Here is a 23,230-nt window from a genome sequence, read left to right as displayed (position 1 = left end):
GTTTACGCCGCCAACATTTCCGCTGTCCCTTACTATAACCCGACACACACCTCTTCACGCTTTCGAAGAATCATAATCAGGGTATATCTACCAGCTAAAAAAAATTCCGATCCATATATTGATAAAAGGAAAAAAAAACGGTGAGTAGGCAAGGGCACGAACTTTCGGATGGCACGAGCAACAATTGTGAGCAGCCAAGCCACAGAGTAAATTTCGTTTTTTTTTCTATCGTGTTTTTTTTTGTTAGCACGCGCTATCCTAAGAAGCCACGTTGAGCAACAGCCGATAACGGCCACGGGGCGCAGCATGCGTGGCTAGTGTGCGTGGCGTTCGCCATGATGCAGATGGGCCCTTGAATTATCGAGTCAAGTGCACGCCGCTGATCGAGCGTGTCGCCACTGCTTCCGACTGAACATGTAGTAAGCGGAAGCCTCCGTGGCTGCAATCAACAGGGGATCGGTACCCCGCTCCGTACCACAGGGCCAGCGCGACCATATTTTTGCATCCCGGCAGGCTTTGCACGCAGGCTGGGTGTGCTATTGAGCCGCCGTTTCGTCGTTTCATCGCTCACTGTCGCGGAGCGCTTCCAGGGCAGCTAGAGTAGTGCGCGCTGTCGCGGACAAGAACCGCAGTGCGATAGTGTCGGCCAGCCGCGCGCCGAAGATGTGACGGCGTACGCTCCTCCAACTGGTACCAAGTAGGTGTCCGATACTCACCTGTTGTCTATGGCTGCTGCACAGCTGTACAATGACATGATTAATGCGCCAAGCGCGTAACAAGCAGTGCCTGCTTGCTCCAGCAGAGTGTTTGTAAGACGAAACTGTCCTCTGTCCATTGTCAGGATTGGGGGCTCAATCCCATCGTCCGTGGTCCTTTGCCAAGATTGGAGTACGGCATGAATTCGGATGTAGCTGGCCCATGCCGTCGTCCAACTTATTTACGCTGAGATCGTTGATGAAGTGAAGAACTGCTTCTCATCGAGAACGAGGAAAAGGGTTTATTTACAGAAATTAAATCAGTCTAACATGACTGCTTGAGAAAAAGAGTATTAGTCCAACAGGACTGCATGAGAGAAGTGACTCAGTCTAACATGACTGCTCAAGAGAAGTGTCTTCAGCATTCGCACAACCACAGTTTTTATACACTCGATCCGCCGGTCCTACGACGCGGCGACTGTTCGTTTACTCATCACCAACGCGCCGCTGCTCTGCAGAGCAGTTTACGTACACAAAGGCAACCGCGCTCTGATGCCCGACGACGGCGTTGGCGGGTGCCGTTCCGGGAACTATCGTTGCCGCTCGAGGGTCGCTCGTTGTTCCGTACCACTCCGAACCGTGAGAAGCACAAAAATACGTCGTTCCCGCGGCAGCTTGTCCAGGCGTGTCAAATCAGCTCCGCGTTGGGGAACTCTGGAATCATTGTCCACACACCGAACTCGTCCCGTCACAATGTCGATGGGGCTGGAGGAAGGCGGCGAATTCCAACGCAAAGGCCGCTTCTTTGAACGCCTCCCAGCTGCAGCGACGGAGAGGGAGAGGTGCGCGTCTTGCACCCCTTGTCGTAATCGGGTGGCAAGGTGGCAATCTTGCTTAGCGGCTCGTCATTCTTAACAGCGCCTCCATGGCCCGAAAAATCTCGACTGTCTAGCGCTGACAACCGCTAGGCAGGTAGAGAACGGCTGCTGGTCAGGGGGGGATTGATGTCTTGGCTCGCAGCGACCACTTGTGCATTGATGTCACCGCCCCAAAACATCCAACAAGGACAGGCAACTGCAAAATGAACCCCACAACACGGCTCTGCGCCGAGATGACGTGCATTGGCTCTCACTTTAGACTCGCTAGGCTTCAAAAAACAACAACAACATAAGTGCAGAAGCAAAAAAAAAATGCTGCATTTCGCTATGCCAATTTCTGAGGCAAATTCCTGCTGACACATTCAGCAATCATGGAGGGAATCCTGCCAAATGAGAGGGGATCTTCTTCGCTTAATAAAATTAACACTAGTAACCCTAAAATTCAGGCGGGACCCCCAAACGCAGAATTCAAATTAGCCTGCTCAAACCATCCGCATTGCTATGCAACTTTCCCTTCTTATATCTAACGGAGAAGTACTCTTGGAGAGTGAGGCTCCATCGGAGCAAGCGGCCGTTTTTGTGTGACATTTGATTGAGCCACGTCAGAGGACAGTGGTCGGTCTCGAAGATGAACTTCGCTCCGTACAAGTAACACGACAACTTCTGGGCGGCCCAAACCAAACAAGCGCATTCCTTCTCTGAAGCGCTGTAGGCTTCCTCTCTTACATTTAGTTTACGGCTGGCGTAGAGGATAGGATGCTCCTCGTTATCGTCGCCGACCTGACTAAGTACCACGCCCATACCTCTGTCGCTTGCGTCGCATTGAACTATGAATTCCTTTGTGTAGTCTGGCGCGCGAAGCACAGGGCGAGAAACCAATAGCGTTTTCAAACTTTGGAAAGCGTTCTCTTTGTCTTTATCCCAGTGTACGTTACTCGGTGCTCCCTTTCGGAGGGCGTCCGTTAATGGACTTGCCAATTGCGAGTAATTCGGAATGTACCGCTGATAGTACCCCACAAGTCCCAAAAATGAACGAAGGTCCGTTTTCGGGCTCGGCTGAGAAAATTCTCCAATCGTAGCTATCTTCAGCTCAGCCGGCCGTCTCATGTCCTGACCGACAACATGGCCCAGATAAGTAACCTGCGAACAACCAAACCTACACTTTTCCGCTTTCATCGTTAAGCCGGCTTCAAACGTACGAAGCCTCGCATTCTTGTCGTAATAGACTTTGGCGTTCTTTTGAGCTATTGCCATGTTCTTTCCGACTAGTTCTTGGGTTGCGCTTAGCCGTTCCAGTAATTTTAGCACGTATTCAACCACGGTTGGACTCTCCCCTCTTTCCTCCCACATCTCTCTTAACATTTTCAGTGGAGACCGGAGTGTCCTCCCATACACTAGTTCTGCTGGTGAGAACCCTGTCGCCTCATGTGGAACCGTTCGCAAAGCAAACAAAGTTGCCGGCAGACAGTTCTCCCAGTCCTCCTTGTGCTCGTAACAGAGCGCACGCAAAACTCGCTTAAGCACCGAATGCCACCCCTCTACACTGTTTGACTGAGGGTGATAGACAGAACTGTGTATTAATTTTACCCCGCACTTTTGCAAGAATGTGGAAGTCAGTGCGCTCGTGAATACTGACCCTTGATCTGCCTGAATTTCGGCTGGAAACCCAACTCGTGCAAACACTGTCAAAAGCGCGTCTACTACTTCGGTGGAGCTGAGCTCTTTCAAAGGGATTGCTTCTGGAAACTTGGTAGCCGGACACAGCATGGTAAACAAGTACCTGTAGCCTGATTTTGTTTTTGGAAGAGGCCCTACCGTGTCTATTACAAGCCGTCTGAAGGGCTCTGTTATTAAGGGCACTACCTTCAATGGAGCTTTCCAAGTCTCTCCTGGTTTACCAGAACGCTGGCAGGCGTCGCATGATCTTACAAAGTTTTCTACATCTTTGAAACAGCCAGGCCAGTAGTATTCCATAAGCAATCTTTCCTTTGATTTGTTTATGCCTAGGTGGCTGGACCACCCATTTCCATGACAAAGACTCAAAAGGTCCTCCCTATACTTAGTAGGTATGACTAACTGATCTAAAATCTTACCCTTTCGATCTCTGTAATGCCGATACAACAATCCTCCTCTCTCATGTATCGTTACGTTGCGCCTAGCAATGCCTTCTTTAGCTGTGTCACGTAATTTAGCTAAGCTCTCATCATTCTTTTGCTCAGCTGCCAGTGACTCTCTATCCACGCGTAAGAGTTGATCGAAGTTCTTTGAGGCCGGTGATAATAACGACCCTGTCTCGCTTGTGAGCGCGTCTGCTTGCTCTTCCTGCAGGCTAGAACTCTGACACTCTAGTGCTACGCTCTCATTGAGCTGGTCAGCTGGCAGGCTCTCCTCAACTGTTCTTTTGTCCCTCGGGCCTAGCTCGGATTCGGGTATTGAAGCTATCCCCTTTTCTGCTTCAGCTGGAGGAGCTTGAGCATTTTCAGCCGAAAGCGCCGCGATCTTACGAGCTTGGCCTCGGGTCAATGCCTGTACTATGCCCTCTCCCAGTTTGAGCCCTCTGTCACGCAGTAACTGATTCGAACGATTCGAAAAGATGTAGGGATACTGCAGTGACAAAAATTTGGAAACTGCAGCCTCAGTCTCTAGTTCCCCGAATGGTCCACTGATTTTGACTTTGGCCATGGGCAGACACACGCTGTGTTCTTCTACAACCTGTTTTATCCATGCTACTTCTCCGGTGAAGTCATCTACCATCACGTAAGACGGATGGACAATGTCCAGCGTGGCGGCACTGTCTCTTAGCACTCGGCATGGTTTTCCATTAACTTGCAGGTCGTGGAGATATGGACTTAAAAGTTCCATATTCTCATCCTTTTCCTCCACGTAGGAAAAAACTACGCTAGACTTCTCGCAGTTTACAGCTATATGTCCCAGTTTGTGGCATTTGTAACAGCGAATTGGTCTAACAGATTCGAATTTTCTTTTCTGTTCTTTTTGTGCGGTTTCTCCGTTAGGTTTCTCCTCGCTCTTTTCTGCGGGCTTTTCCGCCATGTCTACAGGCTCGGATCGTCTAGTTTGCGCACCCTTTTTGAACGGAAATGGTTTCCGCGGTCCATTTCGACCGTCCCAGTTTCCCTCCTCGGCGTTCAACTTTCTACGGGTTGCGTACTCTTCGGCTAATTCAGCCGCCCTTTCCACAGTGTTTACATTACCTCTGTCTTGCACCCACAGTTTCACAGCTTGGGGGATGGTTTTGTAAAACTGCTCTAGACACATGCATTCAATGATCATGTCTCTGCTGTCGTACGCTTCCGCGCTTTTAAGCCACTCGACTAGGTTGGCCTTTAAGCTATATGCAAACTCCGGATAGCCCTCGCTATCTTTCTTGCCTGTGCTCCTAAACCTTTGCCGAAAAGCTTCGGCTGAAAGGCGGTATTTCTTCAGGAGACTAGCTTTAACTTTTGCATAATCATATGCATCCTGCACACTCAGTCTGGCGATTACTTCCGCTGCCTCACACGGCAACATAGACAGCAACCGCTGTGGCCATGTACTCGGGCCGAAGTTCATCTTTTCGCAAGTCCTTTCAAAATTGCTTAGGAACAAGCCTATGTCGGTCCCGACCTCAAATGGCTTTAATAGCCTGTCCATGCGGTACGATTCTGCCTCACTTGATCGACCCAGAGCGCCTTCACTTCCTTGAGGCAACTCCAAACGTTTGCTTTCAAGTTCAAGTTGCATTTTCCTTAACTGAAACTCGCGATCTTTATCGCGTTCCTCTCTCTCTCGGTTTTCTCTGTCCCGTTCTTCTCTTTCTTTTTCCCGTTTCTCTCTCTTTTTGAGAAGTTCCAATCCCATTTCAATATCTTGCTCACTGGCCTGATTGGAAATTAGCTCCAATAATTCCGATTTGAGCATTTCCTTGCGTACATCTAGGCCCAGTTCCTCACCAACAATCAACAACTCGTCTCTCAGCAGTGTCCTTAACTCCATGACTGCTGCTTTACTGCCTTGATTCTGCTCTCTAAATCTAGCTAGGAAAACACAACCTAGCTAACACACAACAATCTAGCTTCCCTACTGTTCTAAACAGAACAACCACAAAATGAAGCCTAGAGAGTCAAAGCAAAAACCAAGCACTCACCGCAGATACAGCACCATGTCGCAAAGTCCATCTCACCGCTGTCAGCCAGTTGTCAGGATTGGGGGCTCAATCCCATCGTCCGTGGTCCTTTGCCAAGATTGGAGTACGGCATGAATTCGGATGTAGCTGGCCCATGCCGTCGTCCAACTTATTTACGCTGAGATCGTTGATGAAGTGAAGAACTGCTTCTCATCGAGAACGAGGAAAAGGGTTTATTTACAGAAATTAAATCAGTCTAACATGACTGCTTGAGAAAAAGAGTATTAGTCCAACAGGACTGCATGAGAGAAGTGACTCAGTCTAACATGACTGCTCAAGAGAAGTGTCTTCAGCATTCGCACAACCACAGTTTTTATACACTCGATCCGCCGGTCCCACGACGCGGCGACTGTTCGTTTACTCATCACCAACGCGCCGCTGCTCTGCAGAGCAGTTTACGTACACAAAGGCAACCGCGCTCTGATGCCCGACGACGGCGTTGGCGGGTGCCGTTCCGGGAACTATCGTTGCCGCTCGAGGGTCGCTCGTTGTTCCGTACCACTCCGAACCGTGAGAAGCACAAAAATACGTCGTTCCCGCGGCAGCTTGTCCAGGCGTGTCAAATCAGCTCCGCGTTGGGGAACTCTGGAATCATTGTCCACACACCGAACTCGTCCCGTCACAATGTCGATGGGGCTGGAGGAAGGCGGCGGATTCCAACGCAAAGGCCGCTTCTTTGAACGCCTCCCAGCTGCAGCGACGGAGATGGAGAGGTGCGTGTCTTGCACCCCTTGTCGTAATCGGGTGGCAAGGTGGCAATCTTGCTTAGCGGCTCGTCATTCTTAACACCATGTAATTCTGGTGGAGCACGTCACGCACTGTGGCTTTCCGCAGGCTTTGTTTACCTCTTCTTTTTTCGGGTATAGCGTTGTCGGTTATTGATACGGCATGAGTGTCGCGTTGCGATATGCGAAGCTAGTCGTATGTAAATTGCGAAACGAAGTTTTTATCGCTCTCTCGGATAAGCAACAAAAGCATGCACAATGATGTCCGAGCAGATGCCTTATAGATGATTTTTTTTTTTGCCCACTGCGCTACGGGAGCAACTTTTACACAGTCCAGCCATCTCTTCGTCATCCGAGTAGTACGAGTTTTCATTTGTTCCTTTCCTTGCTGTAGAGCAACAAAATGAAGCTATGTAAGTAAGCTTTCCGTTCTTGAAACAGTTTCTTTTTCTCCAACGGGGGAAGTTCTAACGGGCTCTAAATAACGAATTGAACGCAGGAATATCAGTGAACTCGTACGCACCATTTATGACTATGCAAGTGCTGTCTCGCATACATTAAACGCGAGGATCTAGGATGTCGCCTCTTTGTTTCTCTTGCAGATAAAAAGTTTAAGCTTTCCAATCACAACACCGTGTGCGGGTTAACTAGGTTTCGCCCTTCCTAAAACTATAAAAACGTTCTTTTTGTATCCTGAACCTGCTACCTGAGACCGTGTCCAGGCGCGTGTCCAAAGTGTCGTGTTAAGTGAGTGGACGGCAGCACACATTCGACCAAGAGGCGACTTGATCGCGCGTATCTGAGCGCATATTGTCCGTTCTCGCGCTGTACCCATAGCTGCTTCGCAATACAGCGAGGCCCCAAGCACGCCAAACCTGACTTTGTTTCATTTTGTTTAACCTGCTTAGGTAGTGAAGTACCCGTTGGCACAGAGAGAAAAATAACAAGGCGTGGGCGCATTTGTGCAGCTGCGAACGATTATTATTGGTTTTGAAAGCATTATGCACTTGAGAGAAGTGAGAGAGAATGAGGGCGACGAACTACAAGGCACGGTATCGACCACACTGACTCGAGAAAGTGAGCACGTCTGCGCAACGTTCGCATCAGATAAAACGGCGAAAATTTTCTGCTAAAAGGTAAATTCAGGACACTTTTCGCTTGCGCTGCACACATTGCCACCCCCAACGTCTCATCCCCTTCCACTATCGTACAGTCGATTGTCCAGAGCCAGCTGATCGCAGCGGCAGCCTACACACCCCTGCATTTTATTTCTACCGCTAAATAGAAAAAAGCAGCGTCCTCTGAATATATGTTACTGATAATTGGTAGCGGTGGTGAATTTACCTCGCGTTCGCGGCCCATAGACAGCACACAAGGGCCGATTATCACGTTTCCGAGATTGTTGCGTCCAACCCAATTTGAGGGTTTTTGGCTGCGTATATAATAGCCGGGAGAAAGAGGAAAAAGAACTAAAAGCGATTGCTTACCGTCTTATACTTTTTTCTCGCTTCGTACCGTAATGGTATACACTTCGAAAGAGCGTCCCTCCCCCTTCCCAACCACTCACCATTATAGACAGTTTGCACAGACGTCATCGCGCAAGCGATCTTTGGGTACTAGCAGGTCGAGAAGCGGTGTAAGCAAGAAACACGACAGCACAATAGGCGCGTCTTGTGATAAGCGATAAGTGAAAAAAATGGCCACGCTTAGCTTGGTTAAGCCAAGAATGCGTGGCATATTGCGCGAGTTGGGGCCCAGCTTTTCCTCCGGCTGTCGTGACGTCACGTCACGTGGTTGCGCTAAAGGTCAATGGTGGCTGCCCGGCCGCGCCCAAGGGCTGAACTGAGTGATTGCAATATGCAACGCATAAAAATAGAAGCAACTTAATAACAAACATAGCAAACTTAAAATAGAATAGACCCACGTATGAAACGCGCAGCAATGAACAATGGCTCATACCCTTAATGGTGGCTGCCTGGCCGCGCCCAAGGGCTGAACTGAGTGATTGCAATATGCAACGCATAAAACCGGTATAAAACAGTCGCCATCACAAGGCTAAACAGTGTGCGCGTTATAGTACGGGGCACTGACGTCATTGTAGCCGCCATATTTTGGCTCTAGCGTGGTGGGAGCTGCTTCCATGACGCTCATGAAAACCATCCATGTAGGCTTTCCAATCAAATACCATTAGCTGCCTGAGGTAGGGCAATGAAAATATGTCAGGTATCAGACAGATAGAAACATGTGGGTTTTACGGCCAATAACTTCTGTCTATATCAGAGAAGTCAGACTGCACTAAGCGCAAAAGAATTGCGCAGCAGCTCTTAATGCCTACGAAGACCCCCTAAGAGCGCTTCCAGGAGAGAGGGAGAAATTTATTACAGTAGAATCTTCATAAACAAAATATCGCTTAAACGCAATTGTTGCCTAAACGAAACATCCTTATGGTTCGTTGGTTTTGCATTAAGGCGTTGCAAACACAAAAGCTCGTTGAACGGAACCAGGGGCGGTATGCAGGAAGCTCCACTGTTTGTACGCAATTTCTTAGCCAAAAAGTTCTTAGGCTGAGATAAGAGTGCAACCGAAGTGGCAGTGCATTTAACTTAACGGCGTCGTATGAGAGCCAGGAGGAGGCAAATATCGGAATAAACGACAAGAAATGAAAGAAGCGCGCACAACTGATAGCATGATCGCGCATCATGCACATGTATTTGAGGCCATATTATTACGGCAAACCACTGCACACCCTTATTCGACAGCTTCCTTTTCCGGGCGTCTGCTACAGCGCCGAGAAGCGCAACCACGCTCGTCCGTCCACCCACTGCAGCGCCGTCAAAAGGATTTCAGTGAGAGTGTTACGCGTTCTTCTCACATTTCGGAAGAAGATAGGACTGATGGACACATGGCGACATATCTGGCGCAGAAGGAGACGCTCAGAAGAAGCAATTGCCGGTCAGGTCTGCCATGCTAACCCCGTCTTATACACCACTGTCGTATTACAAAGCGACTAAGTGTCTTTATTTATTACTAATTACGCTAATAAAAAAAAGCTCCATAATATATAGTTTGTAGGACCTCAAGGCAAGGGGCCCAGCACCCGTACGTTCATTGGAATGCTATGTGATGGCGCTACACACGGTGGCAGGCGCGGTTCTAATGACGCGCATAGGCTCAATATCAGCTCCCTCGGCAGCCGGCACCGTCTAAATTGCTGGTAGACGATGTCGTCGACCGCCAACCGACGACGAAACGCGCGCTCCCTTTGCATAGTATCACTGTGGAGGGCACGGAGAGCTTTCATGTGAAGGCAGTCCTAAAAAAGAAATGCGAAAAGAAGCCATGACTACCGATACTGCCAATTGACGACAGCAAACGTCACTACGTACCATCCACACCAGCAAGTTTCGATGCCAACACACTTTGACATCGCATCGGCGTTGATCGCTTCTTCTTGGCTTCTCCTCAGCTGATAAAACATGATGATGCATTTCACCAGGTCAAGAGCTTGTTTCGTCGGTTCAGGCGACCGCATTCCGACAGGCGAAATGCACAAAGGCCCGTATACAGCGATTTTGGAGACCGCTGATAAATCATAGGTTGATGATGTCTTGGCTTACAGCCTCTAACTACGCTGTCTGTCGTAGCCCAAGTGGCACCTCATAGAAATCAAGGCTAATCAGTCAATATCACTACGGTACTCAGCGCCAACGTTGCCATAAGTTTACCAGCCTCATAAAAACGCACGCTCAGTTGCACGTCAGAATGTTGCACAGCACCATACACGAAGTACATAGTGATTCAACATTCTACCTGGTTTCGGATCAAATTGGTTCGAGTCGTCGATCTTGCGACACAATTTGTTCAGACCAGTCAGTGCACATATAGTAAAATGCCAGAGGGAGGGGGGGTGGCGCCCGACGCCGTTCTGTGAATATGGGAATGCAGCCTGGCAGTACGAAGCTATCTGCGGCTCACGAGCAACAGTCCGTTAAAATTTCGGGCGTATTTTGGATGTTGTAAAACCTCAACACAGTACTTGTACGTTCACTGCAGGACGGAAGCTTCTCCCAGCGATCTATTTACTCCTAACCTCCGCCAGCTGTTTCAAAGTTATACCTGCAAATTTCTCGATTTCATTACCCCACCTAATTTTCTGCCGTCCTCGACAGCGCTTCTTTTCCCCCAGTACCCACTCTGTATTTCTAATGGACGACCGATTATCTGCCCTATAGATTACGTGGCCTGCTCAGCTCCTATTTTCCCTATTTCAACTACCACTAAACCCGTTTGCTATCGATCCACGCCGCTTTTTTCCTCTCAGCGCTAGGCCTGAGATTTTTCGTTTTATCGCTTGTTTGGGCGATCCTTATCTTACTCTCAAGATTCATTGAAGTTTCTGCCCCATATGATAGTGCTAGAAGAATCGAATGATTGTACACTTTTCTTTTCAACGGCGGTGGTGAGCTCCCGGTCACGATTTGGTAATGCCGGCAGTATGCACTCCAACTCATTTTCATTTTCCTATAAATTTCCGTCTTATGTTCACTGTTCCCTGTGAGTAATCGACCTACGTAATCTTATTTATGTACATGCTTTAGAAGCTGACTGCCGATGATGAATTCTTGTTCTCTTGACATGTTACACAACATTGCCTATGTCTTCTACATGTTATTCTTCTGCATATTATTCTTCAACCTGCTCTTACACTTTCTCGGTTAAGGCCTTCAGTCAATTGTTTCAATCTGTCACCAGCGTTGCGGAACAGGTCAATGTCATTGGCAAGCTGAAGGTTGTTTAGATATTCGCTGTTGATCATCGCCCTTAATCCTTCCCAGTCTAATAGCTTGAATACTTCTAAGCATGCATAGGAGAGATTGTCTCCTTGTCTGACCGCTTTCTCGTTAACTATTTTTCACTTTTCTTGCGGATAATTAAAACATGCGAAGCCGGAACTATCACTGAGGCAGACTCCAAGCCTGAGAAGTTGCGCATACGTGCGCTGTGACTAAACGTAAATATGAAAGTTACAGAAGCGTAGACTGTTGGGCCCGTTCGTGCATCATGTAGTGTCGTTGAGCGGAAATACGGACGGGCAGAAACGGGGTGGAGAGGACAGACGCTCACTTACAGCTGAAGTTTATTGAAAGGTTTTCCAAGGAGCGGAGGGCAGCACATTCGCAGTCAAAGGCTGATACGAAGCTCAAGCATAATCACATGCGAAAAATACTAACGCCCAAGGGGACATCTAATTTCCTTATTCGTCGAGGCAACTGACGGGACACTGACACACGTGGCAGATTGTGCGTATACCTGGACAGCCTCAATAATTTCACTCGCCAGTGTGTCATTACACTTGTTTAACATGGATGCATTTCTAAATAGCGGAGCGCAACCGCAATCTTTTATGTGTGCTGGTAGGTGCATACCACTCGCAACAGCCTTTAAAGACGCCGAGTGCTCGCTGAGTTGGTCGTTTATACACCGACCCGTTTGGCCAATGTAAGCTTTACCGCAGCGGAGCGGAATCCGGTAAGCGACCTCAGTGGCGCAAGTCACCAGGGGGTTTACATGTCTCTTCTCACATGCATTTTTTTTTCACTTTTCTTTTCGCTCAGATTGCGTATTAGAGAGCACTACCTCGCGAGTTTACAGGGGGCTGTGAAAACTCTAGGACGCAAACATGAAGTGGACGCAGTATGAGGCTGTAGGACGCAAACATGAGGTAGACATCTACTGTCGATGAGCGAAGTGGCTGGTTTGGGAGTTAAGCCATTCATTCCGGCATCTTATACCAAGAATGTTGGCAAGATACGCCATGTCCCAGTTGAGTATACGGAAGAACAACTGGTTGACCTCCTGAAGGATTTTGGCGTCACATCTGCCCGTCGTCAGGCGCGCTACAATCGGCAAGAAGACCGAGCTGTAGAATCACGCCCTATGACAACCGACATTCTCCATTTCAGAGAAGACAAACCAATGCCACAACGAGTGCATTTAGGTTTCATGAGTCATCCCGTAGAAGAATATCATGGCCCTGCTCTGAGATGCTACAACTGCCAGAGATTTGGACACTCATCGAAGAACTGCCGCAGTCCGCGTCGCTGCAAGATATGCCCAGAAGACCACAACCATTCAGAGTGCAAGTCTGTGTGTCAGCCAAAGTGTGCCAACTGCGCCGGAAACCATACAGCCTCCTACTCCGGGAGCCCTCAGAGCACAGATGCCTCAAGGTTACGCAGACATTAGTTGAAATACGGAATTTGTTTTCTGTATATGCCTCCTCGTAATGCGCCCCCAACCCGCCGTGGTTGCTCAGTGGCTATGGTGTTGGGCTGCTGAGCACGAGGTCGCGGGATCGAATCCCGGCCACGGCGGCCGCATTTCGATGGGGGCGAAATGCGAAAACACCCGTGTGCTTAGATTTAGGTGCACGTTAAAGAACCCCAGGTGGTCAAAATTTCCGGAGTCCTCCACTACGGCGTGCCTCATAATCAAAGTGGTTTTGGCACGTAAAACCCCAAATATTATTATTAATGCGCCCCCAGCCAACCTTGATACTGTAAGATACGCGCCTCCAACTCCAAACAAATAAAAAAGAGCAAGGGGTCAATTTGAACTATTCTGCAGCTCTAAAGCACTCATGTCGACAACGTTCTGACAGCGAGCGACACGATCCACCTTCAGAGAATACTACTTATCTTGCCCAGGCTTCGAGTGAAATTCGCCGACCTTCTCAGCAACGCCGTCTGCCATTGACACAGCAACCTCATCTAACATCTGAGCGACTACCTCAGCATTTGCTTCAACCACACCAGTCATCCCAGCGACCATCCCAGTCAGCTCTTCAGCCACCTGCTTCGAGCACGCATGGAGCTTCAGCGTCGTTTGGTGATAACGCGTCTTTATCCGTGGCACAGATGATCCTGCCCATGCTATTCACAGTTCTGCGTGCAATTCTAAGTGCCATTCCACAAGCAAACAACCTAGCAGAGGTAAAAGCACTGCTTTCTACGGAATCGTTGATGCCTCCACAACCACCAACAGCTCCACGGCAGGCTTACAATGAATAATCGTTACAACAATGTTTTCGTATTTCAGTGGAATGCTAATAGCCTTCGAAATAAGTCAGCTGATTTTCGCAAACTACTAGCTCAACATAACTTTCCTGTTTTATGCATACAGGAAGCAGGCGTACGAGATGACTTTCGTCTTTTAAACTATGTTATATATAAATCATCGCGCATTGATGGAAGTAGCAGAGCGATCTTATGCGTGAGAAAGGGTCTGCCGTGCGATTTAATACAGTCGAGCGATTTAAATATACCGGAGTTCGTAGCACGCAAGATATTTTTTAGAAATAGAAGCGTCACAGTGATCAGTCTTTATCTACAATGTGCTAGCAAAATATCAGTTGACAGCTTGGTGAATGTGTTTGGTATCGCAAACTCGCATGGGCTAGTTTGTGGGGATTTCAACGCACATAACGTCATCTGGGGCAGTGAATATAACGATTCCCGCAGAAGCATCATAGAGTCTGCCGCAGAAAAAAGTAATCTGATCGTGTTAAATGACAGCTCTCCAACGTTCTTGTGGGGGTTTCCTTACTCAAGCTGTATAGATGTTACGCTCTGCTCACAAGACCTTCTTCATGGCGTTGAATGGTCAACGGACATAGAAACGCACGGTAGTGATCATCTTCCGATCCTGGTAAAATATCGTCTCTTACGGAGAGAAGGGACCTGGCGCTACTCAAGATAAATTGGCAAAGTTTTCGTCACCGTATAGGTAACTCATTGGGCGAAAATCCGAACTTTCAAAGTTTTGCAAATATATTGTGTGAGTCTTACAAGATCTGCACTAATCAAGTCAGTCCCAAATGAATACGCTGCAGTCGACGGCCAAATATGAATGTCAAAGCGCAATTAGAAGATGCGCAGAACGTGCTTACCGCCGCAGTGGAAATCTGGATGACAAGATGGCACAGAAAGTTCAGTCAACTTCGCGCAGACGCTTACAAAAATTAGGTACGAGAAGGTGACGAGAATAGTGGGCGTCGTTGTCTCCGTTTACTCCAGGTCCCAGAATATGAACAGTTGTCCGATCTTTAGTGGTCCAGTTACCCAGAGCCATCCCTTCCGACCCCTTGCCGTAGCTCGAAGCACTCCGCAAACATCTGTTGCTGACGAATTCTGTTAACTCATATCCCGACCAGGATCCCGACCCGACATATCCCGACCCGACACTGGCAGAACAGAAGGTTCGTGCGTGCTTTATGTCACAACATCCTCAAATTTAGTCAGTTGAAATTAATTGAAATGTGCTCTTTCGTCGTGCCGTACAGAGACAACCACAGGCTCTGATAGTGTTACGTATGTGATGTTGAAGAACCTAGGTCCAGCAGGAGGCTCTTTTGGAGATATTTAATGATACCTGGATGAGACTCTTCCAGATTCACGGAAATTAGCTCGGGTAATTCCAGTAATAAAATCAGGAAAGACTCCCCTTTGTCTTGACTCCTACCGACCCGTCAGTCTCACAAGCTGTTTTTCCAAACTAATGGAGATGATAGACAGTCGACTGCAATGGCGGTGTGAACACACAAATGTGTTTTCCAACTACATGACCGGTTTTCAACGAAATCTGTGTACAATGAATGCAGTGTTAGACATTGCCACATGCGTCGAACGTGAACAAATTTGTGCAAATGTGACAGTAGCAGTGTTCTTAGACATTCAAAGAGCATCCGACACTGTAAGTCACATACACGTCCTTGCAAAATATGTTAGAGCTTGGCCTACATGGTCGAACACTGCGATGGGTATCAAAGTTCTTGAAAGATGGAACAATATTTATCGAAACAATCGAAGGAGAGAGTAATTATCACAGCATCACGCAGGACGTTCCGCAGGGCAGTATTCTCAGTCCGTTTTTATTCAACTGTGTCATGGCAGCCTTGCCACAAAAACTCCCGTCTGGTCTACAGTATTCTCTGTACGCAGATGACATCAGCATATGGTCCTCTGGATCTCGTATACAAGACATCCAAAAAAACGCTGTAAGAGGGTCTTGATAGTATCGACACCTTTTTAAAAGAAAGAGGCATGAGTGTTTCATACGCAAAGACAGCCGTACTTCCTTTCACTAGACAACAGCTGAATAATTTCCAACTTACGCTTAATGGGCAAACTTTGATGTTTGTGAAAGAGCATAAATTACTTGGAGTTATTCTTGACCGCCAGCTGACATGGGCATCACACATCCACGCAATTGAAAAGCAGACCAATGCAGTAATAAAGGTACTTCGGCGACTCGCTGGCACAGCGTGGGGGGATCAGTCTGTTCACTACTACTAGTTCATAACGCGCTCATAAAACAAAACATTGCTTACTCGGCACATATTCTCGATGGTTTATCACAAACTTCTGAGGAACGTCTTCAACGTTTACTGGCAAGGCGACTGCGAGTGTGTCTTGGGGTTCCGCAGGCTACCTCGAGTTCTTTATTGCTGAAGCCCGTCACCCACCATTTCTAGTCATACGAACGGTTGAAACATTTCGACATATTTATCGCATCTTGACCCAACACGAGAAGCATCCATTAAACCTCGCGCTTACTGAAAGAAACAAAAGCAAAGTTCACGATGTTGTTCGAGAACATAAAGCATTATTACCAAGATGAATTATGCAAAGTGAATGTTAGTTACCCTCTCTGGATGTTAACATGTCCTAAAATAGAATTATCGGTTGACGGGCTTATATCTAAGAGAGACATATTCATAGTAGTCGCACAACTGGCACTCTTCCAAATTTACTCAATATATCCCCAGTACATCCACGTGTATACAGGCGATTCGTGTCATAAAAATGCCTCGACTTCAGCATCCGTCATTCCACATTTAGCGCTAGAGCAAACATTTAATTTATTCCGAGAGACATCTTCCACTGTGGCAGAACTGTTTGCAATCCTGTGTGCTTTACGTTTCATAACATCAGAAAAGCATTCGCAACAGTGGGTTATCTTTAGCGATTCGCAAGCCGCTCTCAGATTACCACAGAGCAATAAGAAAAATTGTTTGAAGACTTTGCTATTTTACGAGACGCTCAAAGAACTTACAAAGGCAAGCGCTATGAACCACGTAATTGCATTCCAGTGGATACCTGGGCACTGCAATATTCCTGGTAATACTGCAGCGGACGCAGCTGCGAATCGAGCGCACAATAGCGCAGAGACAACCAATTTTCCCCTAATGCGTAGTGAAGTCCGTCTGCTCCTGAGACATATTTCCTGTCGCCTCAGCAAATCTACCTGGCTTGATCAGCAAACTAAAAACTCGGAGTTATACTTTATAGACCCATGTATAAACTTATCAATGCCGGAAAATCTAAGAGACAACAGAAAATTTGAAACATTGTTACACCGCCTGCGTCTTGGTACTGCATTTACGAGACAGTTCTTGTACAGGATAAAACGTGTCTCTAGTGATGTGCATCATCTTCTCCCCGAGTGCACGAAATACGATTTACGAAGAAGGGTACTGCAAGCAAATTTGTTGATATTAGACAGAAGACCATTCACCCTAAAAAAATATACTTGGACCATGGCCAACTGCAGGCCTTCAGAAAAGAGCACTTCTTGCTCTGAAAAAGTTTTTAGAGGACATCACCACTTACTACTTTTCACGAGATCACCTCACATTATAGGGACGGCAGGAGATTTTTTCCTCCCCCCCATCAGAAGCTCAACCGAGCTCAGGCAGTCACATTAAGAATGATTCAAACTAAATCTTATCCCACACCTTATGTGCTTAACAAAATTGACCGGGACTTTCCCGCGGAATGTAAAAGTTGCGGACACACTCCGTGTCTATTTGATCATATGTTCTGGCTGTGCCCCAACCAAAGGGCTTCGGATCTCAACAGCGAGGAGGACTGGAGTCGGCGCATATCCAGCGATGTCCTCCAAGATCAACTCCTGGCCGTCCGGAGAGCTCACGACATCGGGAAAGCCTTTGGCCTACCGGTGCCTACGTGGGCGGAGCCACCAACATAGCCCGGGGGCTTGTGCCCTCGGACCCTAGTTTCTCTGGACTAAAATAAAGTTCTTGCCATGCCATGCCATCAACATTTTAGGAAAATATTAAGTTTTAGATGATCCTAATACGATAAATGAGTAAGATAAATGTTATCCGTGGTTCAAAATTGATTTATGTGGTGATCGCAACTTTTACGCAATATGTATAATTCTGTTCTGAACTTGCAGTATATTACATGTTTTGTGTGTTTTGGCTGTTCAAAATATCTGACTTTATGTATGCGTACGTGCACTGAACTCATGCACAAAACTTTACGATTCATGTACTATTGGATTGTATAATTTTTATGCATCTAGTGTTCTACTGAGTGTCATATTTCGTGTCACTATTCTCCCTTCTTACCCAAATTTGTTTCCTTTGCCAAGTGACAAGGAGTAGCCGGTGCCATCATAAAGGCGCCAACCTCTCCTAATATTCATTTCAATAAAAAAGATGTTACTGCCTTCCATAGCAGCGCACGCTCAATACGGTTATGCATTGAACAGTTCAATGCACTTTGAGATGACCACTCAGAGCGCGCCAAAAAGATGTAAGCGGGCGCCATCCGCGGCTATCAATTGTGGCCTCGGCTAGTCAGCCGCAACAGTGCGTTCCAACGCTTACCCACATCAGCTCGAGCGGCGCAGATCGACACAATGTTCGTTGTATACACCCCTATAATAGAGAGAAAGAGAGAGGAAAGGCAGGGAGGTTAACCAGAAGGGAGTTTCCGGTTTGCTACCCTGTACTGGAGTGGTGTATATAGGAGTTGTAAAGACGACAAAGAGCGAGAGGAGAAAAAAAAAGGAACAACAAAAAAAGAAAACAGGTCATAGAAAAGGCGTTCCAGTCACAGGCGTTCACACAGGCCGGTCGATCTCGAGACGCGCAGCAGCACTTGTGCAGCCTTCTGACGCGATGTTAAATCGCGTCGATGTTCCACAATTCTTTCTTCCGTTAGAGGCTGGTCGTCCAACTTGTTCAGCACGACAGAAAGCGATTGTCTCTGCACACTGTACTGCAGACACTGGCAAAGAACAGGACGAATCGTTTCCGCGTCGCCGCAATCACCACATGCTGCGGTGTGGGCCATCCCTATCTGGAACGTGTAGACAATGGTAAAGGCGACGCCCAGCCGTAGCCTACACAAAAGGGTTGCGTCTCTTCAGCGAAGTCTTGGTGGAAGTCAGAGGCTTAAGGTTGGATCCAGGGTGTATAAACGGGCGTGCATAAAATGTGGTTCATTCCACTCTGATGTAGTGCGTTGGCGTGCAAGTAGGGGGAGCATCCTTGCAGCATCTGTCGTAGATAGCGGGATCGATAGGTGGTTGTCTTCCGCATGAGCTGAACGAGCAGCTTGATCGGTACGTTCATTGCCGATGATACCACAGTCACTTGGTAGCCATTGAAAAATTATTTCATGTCCTCTCTGTCAGGTGGTGTATGGATTCTGTGATTTCAAATACCAACTGTTTACGCGGACCGCGCCGTAAGGCTGACAATAAACACTGTAGCGCCGTCTTCGAGTCGCAGAAAATCGACCATTTGTGTGTTGATTTGTCATTAATAGATTGTAGTGCGACTCGAAGCGCTGCGATTTCTGCTGCCGTGGACGTTGTCAAGTTAGTCGTTTTCAAGTTTAGAGTGGTAGCTTTTGCTGGAATGACGACAGCTGCGGTAGAGCTCTTCGGTAGGACGGAGCCGTCGCTGTACATGTGGGTATAATACAGGTACTTCTCATTTAATAGGAGTAAGGTAAGATCTTTAAGATCCGGTTATGACATATCTGCTTTTATCTGGACGCCAGGTATTGTCAGGTTGATATTTGCTTGAATGAGACACCAAGGAGGAGTCGAAGGTATCGCGGCAGGTGTGAAGCCAGATGGTATAGCCTCACGATGTGCGGATACCGTTTGGCAGAACCAGGCACGTGGTCTCTCCGCAGTTAGACAGGCTAGATGGTAGCAAGGAGTGCGGGCAAGGTGCGTTACGTGCACTATTAGTACTCCAACTGGGATGTGGGTCTTGATAAGGTGGTTTCTGGCGATTGCGATAGTTGCCACCGTTGACGCAATTCGAGGAAGACCTGAACGCTTTGAATAGTACGTAGGCTTGCTGTACTTGCGTTAGTCAATGCTGGCAAGCTGTACCGCAAGAAGCCGAAAAGAAGTGCTCTGTATAGTTGCAGCATAGCGCTTGTGAACATTCCCTAGGTCTTTCCAGCGAAGAGCTTGAGAAGGTGCGAGATGCCTGTCAACCCCTTCATGTACAATACATGGGGGCTCTATGAGATATCTCCGTCAATTATGACACCCAAGAATTTATAAGACCGTACTAACGGTATCAGCTGCCCACTGATTAATACACTGTAGTGCGTCATGGGATTACACGTAAATGCCACAAGTGAACGTTTATCCGATCAAATCTGCAGGCCTTGATTTCGCAGGTAAAGTGTAGTCTAAGGGAGGACTTTTTGGAGCCTTGCACGCAGCTGTAAGCGTGTCACTCCAGGCGCCCAAATGCATATGTCGTCCGCGTACAATGATAATTTAACTGTATTTGGAAGGTGATCAAGGAGACCAATCAACGTGAGGTTAAACAACGTAGGGCTGAGCACGCCGCCTTGGGGGACGCCACAGTAGGTGTAATGATTAGGAGTGTGGCCGCCCTCGCTGCTCACAAAGAAAGCCTCGCATAGAAAGACAGCTATGTATCCATCTGAACATCCGGCCACCGAGGCCTACCTCTTCGAGAGCGTCGAGGATGGCTTCATGTGTAACGTTCTCGTACGCCCCTTTGACGTCGAGGAACAAAGAAGCGCAGAGACGTTTACATACGTTTTAGTGCTGAACGTAGGTAACCATGCAGGTCGACGACGTTATCAATCGATGAGCGGCCACGTCGGAAGCCTGCCATGGCATCTGGGTAGACGTTGTGGTATTCCAAGTACTACTCCTGGTGTCCGAGGATCATCCAATGCAATCGGGCGATATGATGAAAACTCCAACGGAGACTTGCCAGGCTTCAGTAGCGGAACTACTCGACTAGTCTTCCAGCTTGTGGGAAGTGTGCCACTTAACCAGGCCTCATTATACATTTCAAGCAGAACACTCCTCGCTCGCTCACCCATATGACGCAGAGCTCGGTAAGAAATTTCGTCAATTCCTGGTGAAGACGTACACCCGTGGGAAAAAGTATACGGACCACAGTATAGCCGAAAAAGCATAATTTCTTCGTAATTTTAATAGGCAGAAACGGAAACTGACGAGCGCACTAGAAAATCCGCCACGGCAAGTTTGGATTGCAGTCTGTACTGTGAAGTTACTCTCAGAGGCAGAGGAGAGAATCAGTTTTGTTGCGCAATCCCTGGTTCACGTACCATACTCACGCGTGTACGTCTGCTCAAAGCTAGCGCCGCCTTGAGTTCATGGATGGAAAACGGTAAATGCTTGCGGGGGTCACGTGGTGGCGGGAAGCTGATGGAATGTGATAAGTTGTTGGAAGCTGTGAGTTGCCTGGGTAATCTGGCACAGTCTTCTGCGATAACATTATCTCGTTGCTGTTGGAAGAGGGCCAGAGCCTTGAATGGAGACCGCTGTACGGGTGGTGTCCTAAACTCGAACCCGGAGCCACCGCCATTCCGGGGCAGCCGCTCAACTATTTGAGCTAACCAGGCGGCTAGCAGATGGCAGGGCGATTTGGTGGATGTCTAATTTTCTTTTAATTTCTTCTCTCCACCTTGCGTATTTCGACAAAACTATTACGTCATGCTCCATGACGTCTACGGCTTCTTGCATGGCGCTCTCCACTTGCCCTTCACCCGCCGTTGTTGCTTAGTGGCTATACTGCTGGGCTGCTAATCACGAAGTCCCGGCCAGGGCGGCCGCATTTCAATGGGGGCGAAATGCGAAAACATCCTTATACTTAGATTTAGGTGCACGTTAAAGAACCCCAGGTGGTCCAAATTTTCAGTCTCACACTACGGCGTGCCTCATAATCAGATCGGGGTTCTGACACGTAAAACCCCATAATTTTTTTCACTTGCCCTTCGCTACCGCCTGTGCACCAGATCGCGATGTCGGCGTAGATGGTGTGTTGGATACGTTACACTTGGGTCAGCTTCGTTGAGAGGCCGAACATACAGGTGTTGAAGAGAGTGAGCGAAATGACCGAACCTTGTTCTCCATAATTGCGATAGGGGCTTACGAGAGTCTAGCGATTCAAAGAAAGCAGTCCAGCGTTGTGACCCCAGTTTATCTAACCGGCGGTGGATTTTCTTTTGTAGTCGTCTAGAAATCCGTATAGATCGTCCATTGACTTCGTGCGTCGGTATCTACGTTCGGCACGTCACCCGATTGCTCGAAGCGACTCTCATTCTATATCAAATTCCATGAATTTCGCACAGCACATTAGAGTACGCGCATTCTCTTTCACTGTGCTCTTAAATGTGTCTTCCAAATTATGTAGTAAATTACCCTGACAGAGGTCTTCCATAACAGACTGTAATTTGGGCCTGTCCACTCTTTGGATTGTATCATTTGAGTTGGAAAAGGAAAGTCCTTTGATGTTGAGGTACGTGGGAATACGGTCTCCCCCGTGCATTTAAATGTCCGTAAGCCATGCAGTACTCCTGACGAGACTTCGTGAGACGAAGGCCAAGTGAATTAAGTCTTCGTAAGTCATAATCTGCGATAGCTGTTTAGGTTTTGTGGCTAGACTTCCGCTTACTATTGGCGGAAGTACTTAAACTCGCACCTGTGCTACAAGAGCGAGAAGAAAGGCTTATACGACCATTGCTTGCTCACTAACTCTTACTATACATCATTCGTTCAAGCACGTAGCAAGGTTGCCCAAGTGTACCGGGATTATCATGATCACTAGCATGACGTTGGTACAGAAACAAGCCTTCAGGGCAGCCAGCCGTAAATGGTCTCATTTCGTATCCTGCGACTCGCCAGGCACCCCAACCATACCCACATTATTTCTTTTTAACTTTTATCAATACATAGCGCAATTGGCTAGCAGAGCTGACTCAAGTGTCGTTCCGTCCTTTCTACCTGCCGCAGTTGCCTTTGATCGACCCCTCTCGGTCGAAGCAGGCCGCACCCGAAGTCATGACGTGGCGAGGCCGGCCTCTTTCGCTGAGCGGAGCAGCGGCGTGCGTCTTGCTCGAGGTGAGAACGTGTCCATCCACTCATCAAGCTTTCTTCGTACGTGGGACCGTGAGTGCGTGCTGAAACCGGGGAGTCGCAATTTACCAACGCTCTGGTGTGAATGACGCATCCGTGAGAAAAGAAATAGAAACATGAAATTATTGTGGAGGAGCTTTAGGGCTCCCTGCCCTCTCGGATCAATTTCCCCAGTCTGTTACGTGGGGAGAAAAATAAATATTGGAGAAAGCATAGTACTTACATTTATTTTTATATGAAAACTGCTGCAGTTTTCTCTAAAAGAGGTCAAACATATCGTGCCAATAGCTACTGGGTCTGTAAGGTAAGCTGCAGCGGGGGGGGGGGGGGGGGGCGCACTAATTTTAGTCACCCGAGGTATCTTCAGAGTGCGCTTAAATACAAGTACATAAGCATTTTTGTATTTAACCTCCACCAGAATGTGACCTCTCGGCCTGGATTCGAACTCGCAACCTCACGGTGAGCAGTAGAACGTTGTAACTACTGAGC

The 23,230-nt window shown here is 47.8% G+C and overlaps 1 protein-coding gene across 1 annotated transcript in view; it reads left to right on the top strand.

The window, feature by feature from the left end:
- The first annotated feature begins 352 nt into the window (after positions 1-352).
- Positions 353-23,230, top strand: part of LOC139048719 (netrin receptor DCC-like) — a 132,462-nt gene continuing 109,584 nt past the window's right edge. The window contains exons 1-2 of the mRNA XM_070523232.1: positions 353-697; positions 22,619-22,726. Of these exons, the coding sequence (XP_070379333.1) occupies positions 22,667-22,726 (60 nt within the window). The 5' untranslated portion in view covers positions 353-697; positions 22,619-22,666. The remainder of the gene's footprint in view (positions 698-22,618; positions 22,727-23,230) is intronic.

Source organism: Dermacentor albipictus, chromosome 1 (genome assembly GCF_038994185.2).
Source record: "Dermacentor albipictus isolate Rhodes 1998 colony chromosome 1, USDA_Dalb.pri_finalv2, whole genome shotgun sequence".
Taxonomy (NCBI): domain Eukaryota; kingdom Metazoa; phylum Arthropoda; class Arachnida; order Ixodida; family Ixodidae; genus Dermacentor; species Dermacentor albipictus.
Note: the sequence above shows the minus strand (reverse complement) of the source record. Positions and strands in the feature narration are given on the sequence as shown.